The following is an 18,081-nucleotide window of genomic DNA, read 5'->3' as shown; positions in this document are numbered from 1 at the left end:
TTCTCCCATAAATCACTGATAATGTAACAGATTACTTTAATGTAATATATTACCTGTTCAGTAGGTTTATCTTTATAATCCAATCTAATAAAAAGCCTGTGAACTGAATCATTGTGAGGATTTTAATATTCAGCTGATTCAAACCTGCAGCTCATATCTGAGGTAATAATTAGTGCTGGGCAGTAAGGCTGTACTAGTAATAATATTACTCGCCACAGTAACTAGCAGTGTAACTCATTACAAATAAAGTTGAGTAATAACATTACAGTTGTTAGTTATTAGTAATTAGTTACAATCTTACTTTTGTTGTCACTCTTAATGATCTGAAATCCAACAATCCAATTACATCCTTAATACTGACACTATTACTACTGCTACTATTACTGGTACAGGAAACTAGTGTGGAGATGGAAATATTCCCATTAAAATTTGATTTTAACAAACAAAACTCGATTGTGTGTTTAATATAACTAATTACTGTTGGCAGAGAGTAATAAGTAACACAAAACTGAACATTGTCAGCAGAAAAATCTGTTTCATCAACATTTTATTGGAACACTACGGCAGAAAACTTGCCACATGTGAAATCAATTACACACATCTGACCTCCAGGAAAACACAGAACAACCACAGACAGGATGACTAATGCCCTGATTCATTCATTCATTCAGGTTTTTATTTTACCACAAGGACAAACACGTATGATTTGTGGGAAGAACTGACACACACCTCCACTGCCAGGAGTTAAACTGTGTGGAAATAACAGCAGATAAAGTTCAGGCAAACAGACACAGGCTGGATAAATTATTTTTATTGAGAAAAGCAGAGATTATGAAAACAAATGTCCTGATTCAATCTGTCACGTCTGATGTGTGTGTGTGTGTGTGTGTGTGTGTGTGTGTTTGCATCACTGAGATGTGGCCATAATGCTGGATACACCTGTGAAAAGAAAAACAATAAGAGATGTGTGAGAATATTCAGCTTTAACGTCCAGATACAGAAACAAATAAAACACTCGGTGAGAAATATGAGACGGGTTTCTGTGGCAGCACTCACTCTCAAAGTCGATCTTCTCCACGATGTTCTTGGGCTTCACGCTCTCCTCCTGGTTGAAGATAAAGATCTGTCCTTCGTCGTTCTCCGTCCAACCGTACTTATTCATCCAGACCTTCACCTGCGTGTCTGAAAGTAAAACAAAAGTTCTGATTAGTGAAGCTTAAAAAGCTAAATCAGATATTTTCTAGAGGATAACTCGTTGTCTTAAGTTTCCAGACTCGGGTCAAAGTTCTTACCCAGCGGGTCTCCCAGCATCTCAGCCAGTAACCGGTGCTCGATGGTCTGGTAGGTGATGCCCACTACGTGGCAGATGACTGGACAGAAAGAGACAACAGACAGTGCTCATAATGTTGCTAATGTAAGACTGTAAGGACGTCCACTGTGGGGAGTCAGAAGACGATACTCACACTTGCGAACGGAGTCCTCGAAACCAGTAATGCCGTCGATGAGCTCTCTGTTCTCCTCGAGACTCGTCTGTCAGGAACAAGGAAGAGGACGAGATTAAATCACAGAGTGAGCAAACACTTGAGCGAGTTTGGAAACAGAGGAAGAAAAAAAGGGTTTCGGAACAACAAGGATTTCCCAACCAGGAAATGAGGAACGTAGTGAGGCAGTCAGCAGGAATTTAATGATGGATTAGTCAGCAATATGAAACAGGCAGCTGCGTGTGTGTGTGTGTGTGTTTTGTGTGTGTGCGTGCGCGTGTGTGCGTGTGTGTGTGTGTGTGCGCGCCCCGTACCCAGAAGCTCTGGAAGTGGCACGTCTCCAGCAGGTTCCCCAGGTACAGGATCTGCCTGATGGGGCGCTCCTCTTGCTGCGACACTGTAGTCAAGGAAACGCCTCCTGACCCTGAGACAGAACCCCCCCCCCAGCCTGGATCTATACTGTGTATTATGTCAGGACTAAATACAGGACAACCCTCTATATTTCACCCACTGAGCCCATCATAAAGACATCTGGCCCATAAACTAACACTTACTTTATACATACTCTATGTATACATATACTATAATACTATATAGAAACACTTAAAGAGTCTCAGTGTGAATAAAAATGGTCATCATGACGGATGGAGTCTCTACCAAACAGCATCCGCTCTCTGTACACCATCACACTGACCACGGATATTAACAGCACACACAACCCTGTTGGTCTGCGTTGGACAGCTCACACGTTACTGAATGGAAGCCACCAGGTACAGCCGGGGATGGGAATCCAGAACTGGTTCAAACAGTCTGATCTATGAGAACTGTAGGTCTCTGAGCTGATCTTTTATCGATGCGTCAAACTCATCTGCACTGCTGGAAGGAGTCCCGACGGAGAGAAAGAAAAGATCCAACGCGTGGTTTCGTTTCATGAAGAAAGATAAACAGTGTCTGTAAACACCAGCAATATGCTGACACGTCTTTCTGTGCAACACGGGCCTGAAGTCTAGGAATGCCTCGGTCAGAGCCACCAGCGCCACGGCTTCCTACCGGCGCCGCCTGTCCGGTACCGACAGTAGATATCCTACATTATAATAACATTATATTAAAGGGTTAAACAGAGTTCAGACTCAATACAACCGCCGTACTGATGCTGAAACCTGCGTAGGGTCTACTTTCTCCCACACTGATCAGGAATCGATAAACAATCGGACCAATAAAGAGAATGGATAACGGCACTGGTGTTAATCAGTTCCCACACACACACACACACACACACACACACACACACACACACAGGCAGATGAAACCGCACCAAAAGGATACGTGAGTCTGGTCGATCATGCACTTGCACAGGGTGAAGTCGGTGTGCGGCAGGTTGGTCAGAGCCTTCAGCAGAATCTGGGAGGTCACCTGAGTCTGGAAGTAGGCGGGGTTGAACTGGTACCTGCAGACACACATTACATCACGTGAACGTTTACAGTTACTAGAACTGGACGTCTCCTCTCGTTAGTCAGAGACGATACGACGGATTCTCCCACACAGACACTGAGTTAACGTACAGCTTCAGGACGGCCAGGTTGGCCTCCAGGTCGTAGGCGTTTTCTCTCGCTTGTGTCTCCACGTAGCGCTCCAGGGTCGCAAGGTTTTCTGGGTTGTACCTGAGAGAGACGAGATCACAACAGATCAATCAATCAATCAATCAATCAATCGTTTCTGAGTCTTGGACTTTTAATTCACAGCTTTAAATGCAACATCACGTCAGTGTGGTTTATAACACGAGATACACCCCGCTGTTTGTGTGCCACACCTCCAGACTGACACCAACAAAGCCCTTCATCTTATTTCAGTACAATAGAGTCTTCATCTTATTTCAGTACAACAGTCTTCATCTTATTTCAGTACAACAGAGTCTTCATCTTATTTCAGTACAACAGAGTCTTCATCTTATTTCAGTACAACAGTCTTCATCTTATTTCAGTACAACAGAGTCTTCATCACTGCGTTATTAAAGGCAGTCAGTGGTAACAGCAGCTGTCAACAGTGACTTTACATCGTTTAATAATCTAATACAGGACTTTAACAGACAGTAAATATGGCAGAAATCCTCGTTATCGATCTAAAAACAGGAAATGTTTGCGGTTCATTAGCTCGCTGGCTAGCTAACGTTAGCCTGTTGGCCGGTTATCGATCCGTTCAGAGCCTCATCGATACCTGTCGATTCCCCGCAGGAGTTTTCCCACGTTCGCCCTCATCTGCTCGAAAGACGACGTCATTTGGTCCAAAACTTTTCGAGGAGACTTTAAAGAGAAAGCCGGATTAAATCCACACGTGTGCCGCGGAGGGAGAGAGAGACGGGTCGGAAGGGAAAGAACGACGCACAGGCGGACCGGAAACTGTACGGACCCGCTCAACTGACGGACCGCTTCGGGGTAGCCTTGCTAACTGAAAGTTGTTTAAAAAAAAAATACGGTCAGCACTTCTTTGGCTGCCGTTGTTGGCGACGTCACTCTCGGCTACTCTATTTATTCTATTTATTTTATTGTCTTACTTCCTTTCCGGTTGCTTTAGTTTTTGGCCCTGTATTTTGAAAATATTTACCGGAAGTGTTGCAGTTACAGATTGTGACCACCAGATGGCGCCAAAACACCCGCGACTCTAAAGACACTGTACTGTATTGAATTTCCCGTGTTGCAGTTCCTCTTGTTACCACTAGAGGGCAGTGAACTCACCACTAATACTAATTATTAAATTAAATTAAATACATTACTCATTACTGTAAGTAATGTTATTACTTTACTTATTCCTCCCTGCTAGCAGTAATTAGTTACACTACTAATTATACGATACTAATGCGTCCTTTCTCCCCAAATTCAGACTTCACGACGTTTAAAATACAGTTTTGTTTGTTAAAATCAAAGTAATGTGAATGTTTCCATCTTCCAAACCACTTTCCTCAAATATTACGAAAATGAATCCACGTATGTGATAATTTCTTGGAGGAGTGTCTATATTATAACTGAATTAGTTCCAGTAATAGTGAAGAAAGGAATATTATTAGTAGTAATGAGTTACTACCTAACGAAGGTCTCAGTGTTAAATATTTAAATCGCTCTTCCTCCTCATGTGACGGCTGTACTCTTACTTTACAGCAATTATTATCAACAATATTTGGATGTATTGTTATAGTTTGTTATCTTTCACTTCTTTTTCAGTCTTCCACCGGCTTTATAAGAATAATACGGCAGCTTTAAAATGCTTATATGCTGTTAGGCTTTTCTTTTTTACATATTCATGAGCACCTTTTACACCATAACACCTCCCCCACTGTGCACTTGCCTGTATAACCACAGACCTAAAACGAATGGCACCTTTAATTTTCTGCTCCAAGCTGTCTGACATTTGCCCACAGTCTCAATAATGTTATGACAGCAACTTTCTCTTTCGATGTTCCTCCATGTAGGGAGGTGAAAGGGCAGGAACGAGCTACAGAGCGACCCAACCGGTGAGGGTCCAGGGTCTTCCTCGAGGTGGGTGAAACAAAGACCACCGACTTTAAGGACAGCTGCCCAAAACTCCCCGAATGTGAACGCAATAAAACAATAGAAGAGCCTGAAATCGACGATATGAGGCAGTACCACTTCTGTCCACAGGGGGCCGCCTGAATCAAAGCCGTCTCTGTTGCTGCTTTAAAAAAACTCACAAAAATTCTCAAAAATGTGAATATTTGCTGGTTTTCTGAGTCCGTTATAATATTAAATTAAATATCTTTGAGCTGTTGATCGGACAAAACAATCAATATAAAGATTTCAGCTCAGGCTTCGGGAAAAATTGTGATAGCGAACAGTTAATCAATTAAATAATTATCTATTAATTGAACATGATACATTCCAGGATGGTGTCTGAGCTATGAAAGCAGGCGTCTGTGTTTTTTGGGTCATCGAGCATGCTCAGTAGCATGTTTGTCTGAAGCTTCCTGTGGGCTCCCCGCACACTCAACGGCTCCTCTAGACGTTGCTTTTACTGGACTGATGTTTTTCCTATTGACAGCCGTTGTGCATCACGGCGCCGTGCTGCTCCCGGAGCTCGGTCTCCGTCTGTCTGTTTGTTTCCCTCGCAGCCAAACCTACAGACTGGAGGTCATAGGTCAGTGCCGTGGAGGACAACGTGCAAACTCCTGACCTCATTCCTCACCCATTCAGGTGTTACTGGTGCTTCGTGTTGTATTAATAGTTCCATCAGTTTGGGTCCCTGCGCTGCGTTGAGGTTGCGGCGGTTATTTGTGGTTAACTGGCCTCTGTTTGGTGTCTGTCACATGTGGGTGTTTGTGAGCCATGCTGAGAGAAATGAGACTGTAGGCAGACAGAGCAGGGGGATAAATGTCAAACGATAAAGATGGTTTCATGATTTAATGCCAAGACAGACGTAGTTTCTTCTTTGACTTAACCTTTTAATTAATAACACATTCAGACGCTTTATTGTCCTTTTTAATCTTCATCGTGTCACAGAGGTTCTTTGTAGATCAGCCGGTTCTAAACGCGGCGAGTAAAGTCGTAAATGAGGATTTGCATCTGTTTTTTGCGTCTCGAGAAGATGAGACAAGACGAAATGAAACTTTGAACATCCTGCAGCAGCAGCTCGCTGCAAGAGTAAAACAACCCGGCACAGAAAAAAATACAGGAAGCTATTGAGAAAATGTGATTAATATGATTTCATATGAGACACTGAAGAGGTTCTCTCTTTCTTTCTTTCTCTCTTTCTTTCTTTCTTTCTTTCCTTTAATATATTTTATCTAGCAGTACGGCTCTATAGTGTTCAGTCCTCCGTCTCCTCTCGTGGACAATAAAGTAACTGCTGGGAAATGTAGCTGCTATTAGATAGTTAGTTTAGCTGAACTGGCTGGGACTGTGTGCTCAGATCACTGTGGGAGTGTCGGTTGGTGTGGTGGTGTGGTGGGGGGCAGACGGCGAGCTGGCCTCCTTCCTGTTGGACTGCTCAGTAATATCAGCTGCTTGCTCGGTGTTGTGTTGTTGCACTCCTGCGTGATGTTTGGCTGTCGATCAGAAGTAATCTTACAGCATCGATCAATACACCTGTCCATATTTACAACCGGGGACGCCAAATCTCACCAAGTGTTGCTTTAAATTTCATACATTCACGTGTGTATGAAAGGATGAATTGTAACTGAATACTAATAGTGCCATTATCACGTCGACACAAGCTTGTGTTTAACAAATGTTAGCAGTGAGTGGGTGCGTGAGGAGAAGCTCTACGAAGAAAAATGAAGCACCATAGCGATGCGATGACGACGGAGTGAAACCCAGAACAACCAGAGACAATCCCCGGTTACATGAAGCTCTTTCTCCTCCTGAAAAACTCCTCTTCTGACCCAGTAACCTGCAGGTGGAAATGGAGTTAACTAGTCAGCGTCAGCTCAGTTTTTTTTGTGGAACGGTAAACTCTGATGTCCTGATAATGATTAATCTCTTCTGAAGAGATGGAGAGTGGGAGATTGATCAATTTGTCTTTACCTGCACACCCTAAAAATATCCAACTTGTACTTTGAGTAATTTATTAACCAGTTAACCAGATCTGATGTTCAGGCATGTAAATGCTACATTCAGGCTGTTTGAAGTGATTAAATAGAAGAAATAACAAAGAGTTTCCAGAGAAGATACACACAGCTGATAAAGTGACTTTAACTTGCTAACAGGATGTAACGGGTGCCCCTTATTTATCAGCAGGGAAATGCTTCTGAACAGGAAGCTGACAGGGAGCTCCAAGCACGAGTGACTCTTCTTGCAGAGCTGCAACACACACACACGCACACGCACACGCACACGCACACACACACACACGCACACACACACACACACACACCACACACACACACACACACAGACACACTCACACAAACAGACACTCTTCAGTAGGCGTGAAGCTGAGACTGAAACTTACGCTGAAAACCCCAAACAGCACAACTGTCACTGTTGTATGTTCATCCTCACATGCACAGAAACACACACACACACACACACACACACACACACACACACACACACACACACACACACACACACACACACACACACACAAATCTGTAAAACATTGGACATAAGAGCCTAACAATCTGTCTCTGCCTGTCTCACATGCACACAGCCAACAGGAAACAGAATTGGATTATGCAAATGAACAGAAAAAAATGCTTGAGAGGAAGGTGTGAGGGAGGGAGGGAGGGAGGGAGGGAGGGAGGGAGTGACAGAGGTAGGGAGGATCGATAGCAGGCTCAGAAAGAGAAACAGGAAGGTGTGTGTGTGTGTGTGTATGTGTGACAGCAGTCGACAGAAGCCAGAGAGACAGAGTGTCTTTTCTCAGCAGCTCACTTCTTCTGAGAGTTTATCTGTTTTGTATATGTAGATGCCACCGAGTGTGTGAGTGTGTGAGTGTGTGTGTAGAGAGAGAGAGAGAGAGAGAGAGAGAGAGAGAGAGAGAAAGAGAGTGTTTGACATGCCTGAGGAGGAATATTAGTCACATGAACAACAGAATGGATTTCCAGCATCGGGCAGCTCTGGATATCTCCACCAGGAACCCTCAGGATGATTTTGAGATGCTGCTGAGAGTTGGAGGCGGAACCTACGGAGAAGTTTACAAGGTCAGAGCGTCTGTTTCATTGTGCTGCAGCTGAATGTCACCGATCTCTCTTCTGAGTTTCACTTTATATCACTGATTCAAGTTTGTGACAAGTCTGAAAAAACATCTTTATCTCTCTCTCTTTATATATATATATATATATATATATATATAAAACTTTTTCTTAAAACATTTAAAGAATCGAAGTTCTATTTTAAGATCAAATGCAAATTCAAGGCGGTAAAAAACTCATTAGTGAATTGGTTCAGAAGGGGATGTGTGGCTGCTAGCTCAAATCAAGCATGTCTTACTTCTGCCTGTTCAGTTACAGTGGAAAACAGAAGTTTACATACACTGTATAAAAAGGACACATAATCTATTTTTTCACTCTGTCTGACATTAAATCAGATTAAACTTTTCCTGTTTTAGGTCAATTAGGATTACCAAAATTATTTCTATTTGCTAAATGCCAGAATAATGAGAGAGAGAATTTTTTAGACAATGTTTTTATTACTTTCTTGAAAGTCATTAGTTTACATACATTTCATTAGTATTTGGTACCATTGCCTTTAAACTGTATGACTTGGGTCAAATGTTTTGGATATCCTTCCACAAGCTTCTCACAATAGTTGGCAGGAATTTTGGCCCATTCCTCCAGACAGAACTGGTGTAACTGAGCCAAGTTTGTAGGCCGCCTTGCTCGCACATGCCATTTCAGCTCTGCCCATAAATGTTCAATAGGATTGAGATCAGGGCTTTGTGATGGCCACTCCAAAACATTGACTTTGTTGTCCTTAAGCCACTTTGTAACCAGTTTGGCAGTATGCTTCGGGTCATTGTCCATTTGGAAGACCCATTTGCGCCCAAGCTTTAACTTCCTGGCTGAAGTCTTAAGATGTTGCTTCAGTACTTCCACATAATGTTCTTCCCTCATGATACCATCTATTTTGTGAAGCACACCAGTCCCTCCTGCAGCAAAACAACCCCACAACATGATGCTGCCACCCCCGTATTTCACAGTTGGGATGGTGTTCTCAGGCTTGCAAGCTTCCCCCTTTTTCCTCCAAACGTAACGATGGTCATTATGGCCAAACAGTTCGATTTTATTTTCGTCAGACCACAGGACATGTCTCCAAAAATTAAGGTCTTTGTCCCTGTGTGCATTTGCAAACTGTAATCTGTTTTTTTTATGTTTGTATGTAATGGCATCTTCCTGGCAGAGTGGCCTTTCAGCCCATGTCGGTACAGTCCTCGTTTCACTGTGGATAAAGACACACTCTTACCAGCTTCAGCCAGCATCCCACAAGGTCTTTTGCTTTTGTTCTTGGGTTGATATGCACATTTCGGACCAAAGCACGTTCAACTCTGGGACACAGAACCCGTCTCCTTCCTGAGTGGTATGATGGCTGGACATTCCCATGGTGTTTATACTTTCGTATAATTGTTTGAACAGATGAACGTGTCACCTTCAGGCATCTGGAAATTGCACCCAAGGATGAACCAGACTTGTGCAAGTCCACAATTCTCTTCCTGATATCTTGGCTGATTTCTTTTGACTTCCCCATGATGTTACACAAAGAAGCAGTGTGTTTCAGGTGTGCCTTAAAATACATCCACAGGTGTGTCTCTAATTAACTCAAATATTGTCAATAAACCTATCAGAAGCTTCCAAAGACATGACATCATCATCTGGGCTTTCCCAAATAATTTAAAAGCATAGTAATCTTAGTGTATGTAAACTTCTGACTTTGAAGAAAGTAATAAAAAATTGTCTAAAAAAAATCCTTATCTCATTATTCTGGCATTAAGCAAATAGAAATAATTTGGTTATCCTAACGGACCTAAAACAGGAAAAGTGATTTCTGATTTCATGACAGTGAGAAAAAAAAGCATACGTGTCTTTTTATACAGTGTATGTGAACTTCTGGTTTCAACTGTATCTGTGTCCCCCTCACAGTGAAGCTTACAATACAGCCTGGAAAGAGAGGCTGTCCGTGTTTCTCAGGGCACAATAAATGGTGTTGTGCTCAGTGGGAATTTCTTGATGAGTTTGGAAGGAAATATAAGTGTGATTGATTTTAGTTTCATTGGTTGACTGCGATCACAACTTCAGTGCAGGAAGTGGTTTTACAAGAAGTGAAAGTATTCTCGTCAATAGCTTTTTTTGAGCGTTTTACTCCAACTGAAAGAGAAGTCGACCTCAACTCTGGACTGTAAATTAAACTACTTCAAAGTTTTCAGTTGTGTTTTTAGGACAATTTTAGGACTTTAAGTTCAAAACAAAACTTAAACTCTAATATTTTAAACATGCTGTGCACTCACTGTGTCCGTAGTTACTATAGACATTAAAGGGCCACAAGAACATATTGAATAGAATTTTTTATCAACCCACGTGTTTAATCACGCAGATCATTTAGTTTTTATCTGTCGAGGTTTTGAGGTATCAGCCTCTGAAACATCTATCACCACACACACAATGGAAGTGGATGGAATTTTGTTTGTAAAGCTTCAAATACTTTTAAAAACTCCAGTGCAGCTTAACTTTCCAGACACAGTTTTCTCTGTTACTCTGGGAGATCAACAGACCTTCACTACAGCAACAGTTTTCATCAGAACCATTTCTTCTTGCAGCAGAAGTGAATGTATATGAATCAAACTGCAATGAGAAGACTGATCCTTTAATACAGGAACATCCAGCCTTTCTGAGAGTTTAACATCAGTGTTGAACTGATGCTTTTAATAGAATAACAGCGTGTATTTTCACCTTTAGTCATTTTCACTAACAGGTTTCGGAGGTATTTTTTCTCTGTTTGTGGTATTAACACTGAAGGATCATATTAATATGAACCGAGAGTAAACTCAATCAGATTAAACCGCCAAACTGATAGATCGTGAAAATCTAGTGCAGCCCAGAGAACGTGGGTGAGGGTTTTAGGCAGAGTAAGGAAGCGTGGTTTCAACTCAAAGCATTTAATGAAGGCTACTCTGAATATACTTTTTTTTAACTAAAAACATATCAGTTATGTATTTGAATGTTTTGACACGATGGAGCCCATTTGCACACTTCCTTGCAAGTGCAAAAAAGAGAGTTTAAGATTAAGATTGAGATTACAGAACCTGCTCTGTGGGCTACCGGTTGCCCTTAGGGAACACGTTGGAGACTTTTATGGCGTTAATCGCCCTTTATAAGCGTGTCATCTGAAATCTACTGGAGCTGATGTTTCAGATTTAAACCGTTTGACGTAAGATTTCCACAAAATATTTAAGCCTGGATTTCAAGTTTCTGTTATCTCCTTAATTCTCATACAGCAGATTGTTTGCAAGAAAGAGACTCAGCAAGAGAACAGGGGTGCCTCCCCTAACTGCACTGCAGAGGAAAAAACAGATAAACTCTTATTTTACAAACGTGTTGCAGCACCCGGATCAAGACTTCATCCTGTGTCACACCGTCAGTGTGTTTTTATAACCAGAATTATGACATGTTTGAAACCTAAATGAATGTTTTCCTCATTGACTACATATCAGAGAAGCATCGCTGTGTCTGTTTTAGATATTTCTTCCCACTCTGACGGCTTATCAAGCAACTCCATGGAAACTGTAGAGAAGTCTCCACACACACACATCTAATACGGCATCTTATCAGTTAAAGTGTGGAGCGTCTGTATTTGGTGTCTGTAAATAGTTTCGCCCTTCTATTGATCTGAACATGTGGCCACTCGAGTCAGTAATCTTAAGATTCTCTGGTACTTTCCACGAAGCCAGTCACGCCTGAAACCATCATGTATGGAAAAGTAAGTTGTTACAGTCAGAGTTAAAAATCATCAGAGTTGAATGTTTCACTCCTTTTTACTGGCTGTTTGAAGGTGGATTATTCTACTCTGCTCAGTCACTGACCGGCAGAGATCCACTCACGGGACAGAAGTAAAGACAAAACAACCAAGGTTAGGACTCATTTATGGGATTTTACCCCTTTGCATTAGCGCTGCAGTTCAAAAACTGGCCACTGAGACGTTTATTTGTCTCTTTCTCTTACGTTTATATGTAAACTGCTTTAAGGGTTCGAGTTCACTGGCAGCACTTTACCAGCAGTTTACAGTGAACGCAAAGGTCAAAGCACTCGACTTCAAACCAGAATCACCTGTCTCACTATTTCATCCTTCCTCAACCTTTATCTAGTGCTTTTATTTTCCCCCGACAGAAACATTAATACTTTCACTGCACTTTAGAAGCGGTTGTTGTTGGATAAACTAATAAAAGACATGTGGTACCTCATTATGTGCTGGTGTCATATAACAGTAACATGCAACCTCTTTATGAACAGTGGCTGAGAACAGTTGCACCCGAGGCTAAGACATGGATAATATCAGGTTGTGTTCCGCTGTTAGACAATTATTTATCATACTCTGATGGTAATGGGCAGTTTGAACACAGTTTTATTAGCAGCCATGGTACAAACAGTGCAGTGTAACATTGTACAGCAGTGAAAGCCACCATAGCACAGTGTCTTTGTAGGCAGCACAGTTTGTTTGTCTTTGCAAATGTTACATGGTGAAAAAAGACAGAATAATGTCTTTATCTGAATGTTGGATATCGTTCAGTCTGATGGATTTGTCGGCTGTTAATGTTAAAGTTAAATGCCACATGTATTTCTTTTTACGTCTAGTTTTTATTCAAAATGTAATGTTATTTAAAGAGTATGAGACTATGATACTGGTAAAAGCCTTAACTCTACTGACTCTAATGCTAATAGCATGCTACCATACTAATAATACAAATGTTGCTGTAGGCTTTTAGTCTCACTGATTGCGTGATACTCATGTTCATGTCAGTCTCTTAGACTGGTTGGTTAATTAATTTATGATAATTAATAGTAATGAAAATAGATTTATTCTCTATAAAGGCACTTCGCTTCAGTGCTTGAAATCTCCAGACTGAAGTATTTAAGCAACTTGAAGTTGATTACTGAGGTTTTAATACAGTAACTGTAACTGAACATCAGATTAGCCTGCTGGTCTTTGCAGAATATTAACCCGAAATCCTGATTTCAATGACTTGTTTGTAATATTTTAGAGAAAATGCATCATACCAGAGACATACTGCAAATAAGACTCTTCTCTGGAAGAAACCAACCACCAGTAGTGGAAAGTCAGTATGTTTCTCCTTCAGTGGCTTCCCCAAAGGCATTGAGCTTGATTTATAAAATATGAAGAATTAAAAATATTATAGTTTTGGGCTTCAGTTTGGGTAATGTACAATGGAGTGGCTGTGAGGAGCATATCTGTGGATATTCAGAAACCTGTGGGGAAGATCTATCTCAATAACAGAGTCAATCTGCTCTCTCACGTTACAATGTTAATCTCTACTGTGCTCAAACTGCTCTACAATAAAAAAAAAATAAAAAAAACGTGAATGTAACTGATGCAAAGCAGGTTAGCGAGCAGCAGAGTGAGCACACTTCCTCTAAGCAGGTTAGCAGACCCTGCTGTTCTGTTTTACCGAGAGAGATTTGCATAGTTGTCCTTGCTTCACATATGGACACACACGCACACGCACACCCACCCACCCACACACACACACACACACACACACACATACAGATATGATCACACAGGCACACACACTCAAGTACATGTTTTTGGCTACGTGTTGCTGCACTCACAGTAGCGGAGGTCAGCCTGCAAATGCAGCACTTTAGCACCATTAGTAGCAGTGAGAAAGAAGGCCTTTTACGAGTGCGTGGGTGTGTGTGTGTGTGTGTGTGTGTGTGTGTGTGTGTGTGTGTGTGTGTGATGATCATGATAGAGATGACCTAATTTAGACCAGTCTGTTTATAATGGTGCAGCAACAGGAGGCAGTTTCAAGTCTTATCAGAGGCGTGGATGCCGACATCGAGAGAGTCCGAGAGAAGGATGTGTTGACTGCACTGGATGAGTCAGGTTTGTGTAGCACAACTGACTGTTCAGTTTATGTTCAGGCGTTTTGTATCATGTGGTTTTTGTGTATTCTGTTGCAATCACTGCTCATGTAAACTACTTAGGTTTATTTCTTAAAAAAAGTGATGTAAATTGCACCGTGATCTGTTTTTCCCGGGAAAGAGCTACAATATAACGTATTAATGAATTAATAGTGTGTCCTATCAACTAACATAACATAACAGTGTCAAATAACACAACAATTGTACACAACAAGAAAAAAATAAAGACAAGTAGAAGTAGTTGGAGAAATCAAGTTTATGGTTACATTTATTTTAACAGTGTGAAACCAGAATCCTCACAGACATGGAAACATGCGCACAAACAACATTTCTGCCTGCTGAGGTATTATTCTCCTTCAAACTTCCTTTCTATAACCGTCTACCACCTGTACCTGTACTGGAAATAGTAGTAGTAAAAACAGGTTTTACCTGTCGGACAACAACACACAGCAAAGAGTGGATGTACGGTTAACAGTAGCTACACTTTAAAGTATTGTTTCCAATTGTATTATGGGTTTATTATGTCCAGCCAAGCATTAAACAACATGAATACACTTACAAAGAGAATAACCTTTGACACAAGGAAGTATTTGTTCTTCCAAAATAAGCCCTACACCCAATAGACAACATAATGTACATAGTGTTGCGTCTTAAATCAAATGTCAACACATCACTGATAACATGTTACACCTGTTTGATCTGCTCTCTGCCGCTGGATCACATCACGTCCCTGAGTCCATGCTGGAGGCTCTACAGCAGTGCTTTAAGCTAATGCTATCGCTTGCATAGAAACATTCTCACATGATCATGTCTGAGTTTAGTTGCATATATATATAAAGTATCAAGATTAAACAATAATACAAATTTGACAGAAATGTACAAAACATAAGTACAAAACATAACTCATAAACAGTTGATATATTACAGTGAAATCCATGAAAGTGTCATAAATCTTTGATAATTAGAGTCCTTTTCAGATGTTTTTTGAAGAATGATAATGTAGATGTAGAGATGATTATCTCAGTGTTGTCTTTGAGCCTTTTTATTTTTTATACTTACAAAATGTATATATTTTTATATATTGATTGTTCATCTGAAACTTAATTTACTTCTTGAATCCGTTTGCTAAAATCGATGTGATCATGTGACACAACAAGACGTGAGGAATGCTCGTAGACATGATAAAGGATTTTGTAGCTCATTTCTTGTTGCTCAGGTTTTACATTCCTTGTAAAATGTCTTTTTTCTGTCCATTAACTCAGAGACAGAGTGTTTTAGGCTTTAGGAGTGTACAGGGATTTACTCTGAGAAGAAACTCAAGAGGGGACAGTAAGGCCGGATTTTCAAATCCAACAAAAATCTCTTTAAACATTGTCCCTCCACACTTCAGCAACTCTTCTCTATAAATGATTTGAATATTCGATTAAGAAACATTTAAGAAATACATGGAGACATTTTGAGTAGTTTGGAGCCAAAGTTCATGCTGCTACAATGCTAACATACTAATGTTTAGTAGGTGTAACATTTACCATGATCACATCGTTGGTTAGTGTGTTAGTGTGTTAATATAATCCTACTAGCTTTAAACACAAGGTACAGCTGAGGCTGATGGGACTGACATTAGTTTTTCAGGTATTTGATCATAAATCAAAGTATTAGAGAAACTTAGAAAGAGCTGATAGTGCTTGACACACTACACAAAAGTGTTTGCTGCTTTAAGAATATTAGGGCTGTACCGGCTTATTTTATGATATAATAACCTTAAAAAACAAAGTCCTCAGTTTGAATAAAGCGTTGTATCTGAGTTAAGAGAAGGCCTAATGAGTAAGATTTGTTGGTTGCTGTTTGTAAACACAGGATTCAAAGCTGGAGCAGAGAGAGAGAGAGAGAGAGAAAGAGAGACAGCAGCGGTGGTCGAGTGACCTAGAGAGTTTATGGAGAGAGAGGGCTCAGTTCTCTGATTGTTTCACAGGCGTTAAGTTCTTAAGCACAAATGAACCCAGCCTTCCACACACCTCTGCAAACCCCTGCGAGAAGGAACCACAGTGCCAGATATTGTGTGAATTAACGCTGAAGCCGTGTTTGATCCCGTCCGCTGTGCTTGTATGTGTGTGTATCTCAGCCCTGCCCTCCAGTCCTCAGACCTGCAGCTCAGAGAGCAGACGAGAGAGACGGAGACAGTAACCAGGTCGCTGCGTGTCTCAACCTCACACCCTGAGCAATGCAGAATTAATACACAGTTTATATATGCACCTCTCATTTTATCCTGTTAATAATATCTGTTAAATGTTTAATCGCACTTTTTGGTCGCTCCCTACATCCACTAGTGTCTGCCACTCAAACCTGTATTTGGACAGCCTCTTTGTTTTTATGAAAGACTTCAGCTGGAGTGTTAAAATAAAACATGCTGGGTTTTGATGAGTGCAAAAGGCCATGACCCTGAAGCTATGTGTTCTTGAAAAAAATCATGACATCTTCTTTAAGATACAAATATTCACTAAATGTCAAAGGTAGGGTGGAAGTTGAATCTGACTCTTCCTGAGTCTCTGCACTCCCAACCAGCCAGTTAATATACCCACATATATTCAGTGTAGAGTCTGCAGACATGTGAGTATGACTCTTCAGTCACTTATGTGTTCAACAAAGTCTCATCAGTTGTTCCTATTTTGGCTCCGACTTGACTTGATGCTTCCCTTCACAGCCATACACACAGTTTAAGCTGAATTCACCTGCATTAAATATGTTCTCTGGAGCAGCACTTGATTTTCTCTGGATTGAGAATTGACTCACTTGACTAAGCTGACTACAACTCTGCATCTGATCATGTCAGGATCTTTCATCTCATACAGTAAAAAGCCTGACTCTTGTTATTAGATGTGGCTTGTGCTACTGAACTGCAGTTGGGGTTGCTGTTCAATATGGTGCAACTCTAGTTTCAGACCTGTAGTCTCACATAAGCTGTGGACTGCACCTGGTGTGTGTGCAACCTCAGAAGCAAAATGAAGAAGTGAGATAAATGAGCAGTGTGGACTACATAGAGGAGCTGCCTGCAGAGTCGACTTAACTGTGTCAAGTTTCTGCTGAAACGGTGTGGTTTTGTGTGTGTGTGTGTGTGTGTGTGTGTGTGTGTGTGTGTGTGTGTGTGTGTGTGTGTGTGTGTGTGTGTGTGTGTGTGTGTGTGTGTGTATTTGTGTTTTACAATGAAATGTGCATGAATTTTGGTTGATCTTGACTTATTATTAACTCAAAAAAGAGGAAGAGAGATCATTTATGATGCCGAGAACATCAAACAAATTGCAGCCAGCATCCAATTACGGACATATGTGTGTTTGAGAGTGGTTTGATACTTTGTGAGATGTTCTGAAAATGCTACTTATGTGCTAAACAACTCATAGACATATGAGATGATGGTGTCTTTAGCCAGGATGAGACTGATGAACACATCGATGTTTGGATGTGCCTGAACTTCCTTTAAATACAGACTAAACTGAAGAAGAAACATCTGGACTTCCTGTCTTTAACAACTAAGATCTTTCATTCTGTTATATTTTTAAAAAAAGCAAGAATCAGAGGGATTCATATCCAGGCATGTTTATTTTGAGCAGGTTAGACTGCTTCGGCGTATTAAGGACGCAGCTGAGACCTCACAGAGACGAAGAGCAGTAAGCACAGCACACCAATTCACAGGCACTGGTGTCCAGAATAGTTGTCTATAAATTGTCTATAAAGTGGTTTAGGACCAAAATACATCATCGATCATATCAGTCCTCTCACGCTTCTCCTGTAATAGCAGTCTGTGAACTCTTCTCAGTCCAAACTGAACATGGAGAAGCAACATTTAGTTAATTGTTTTATTAGTAAAGGAAGTAAAGTGACAGTTGCAGGAACTGTATCCGATGTACTTTACACGTGTCTATCACCAAAGCTAATTTCTAACACTAGTCCTATTCAGTCATTATTTGCTACAGAGCTGGAACAAACTTTCCAGAGGATGAA

At 40.9% G+C, this 18,081-nt stretch overlaps 2 protein-coding genes across 3 annotated transcripts in view; one reads left to right on the top strand and one right to left on the bottom strand.

Moving 5' to 3' along the window:
• Positions 1-530: 530 nt before the first annotated feature.
• eif3k (eukaryotic translation initiation factor 3, subunit K) lies at positions 531-3,869 on the bottom strand. Of its 2 annotated transcripts, none has more exons than XM_051398722.1 (8): positions 3,696-3,869; positions 3,044-3,142; positions 2,808-2,928; positions 1,796-1,873; positions 1,464-1,530; positions 1,293-1,370; positions 1,057-1,182; positions 531-939 (listed from the first exon to the last, which is right to left on the bottom strand). In XM_051398722.1, exons 1-8 carry the CDS (start codon positions 3,755-3,757, stop codon positions 908-910), a joined length of 663 nt encoding a protein of 220 aa, XP_051254682.1. In that variant the 5' UTR covers positions 3,758-3,869; the 3' UTR covers positions 531-907. The 2 variants fall into 2 exon arrangements, with proteins under 2 accessions (XP_051254682.1, XP_051254683.1); XM_051398723.1 differs by having other exon boundaries at positions 1,796-1,870.
• Positions 3,870-7,769: 3,900 nt separating this feature from the next.
• LOC127362610 (mitogen-activated protein kinase kinase kinase kinase 5) overlaps positions 7,770-18,081 on the top strand; it is a 35,855-nt gene continuing 25,543 nt past the window's right edge. The window contains exon 1 of the mRNA XM_051398575.1: positions 7,770-8,133. Coding sequence (XP_051254535.1) covers positions 8,014-8,133 — 120 coding nt within the window. The 5' untranslated portion in view covers positions 7,770-8,013. The remainder of the gene's footprint in view (positions 8,134-18,081) is intronic.

This window comes from Dicentrarchus labrax, unplaced genomic scaffold, assembly GCF_905237075.1.
Source record: "Dicentrarchus labrax unplaced genomic scaffold, dlabrax2021, whole genome shotgun sequence".
In the NCBI taxonomy this organism is placed as follows: domain Eukaryota; kingdom Metazoa; phylum Chordata; class Actinopteri; family Moronidae; genus Dicentrarchus; species Dicentrarchus labrax.
This window is presented reverse-complemented; position numbering and strand designations above follow the sequence as displayed.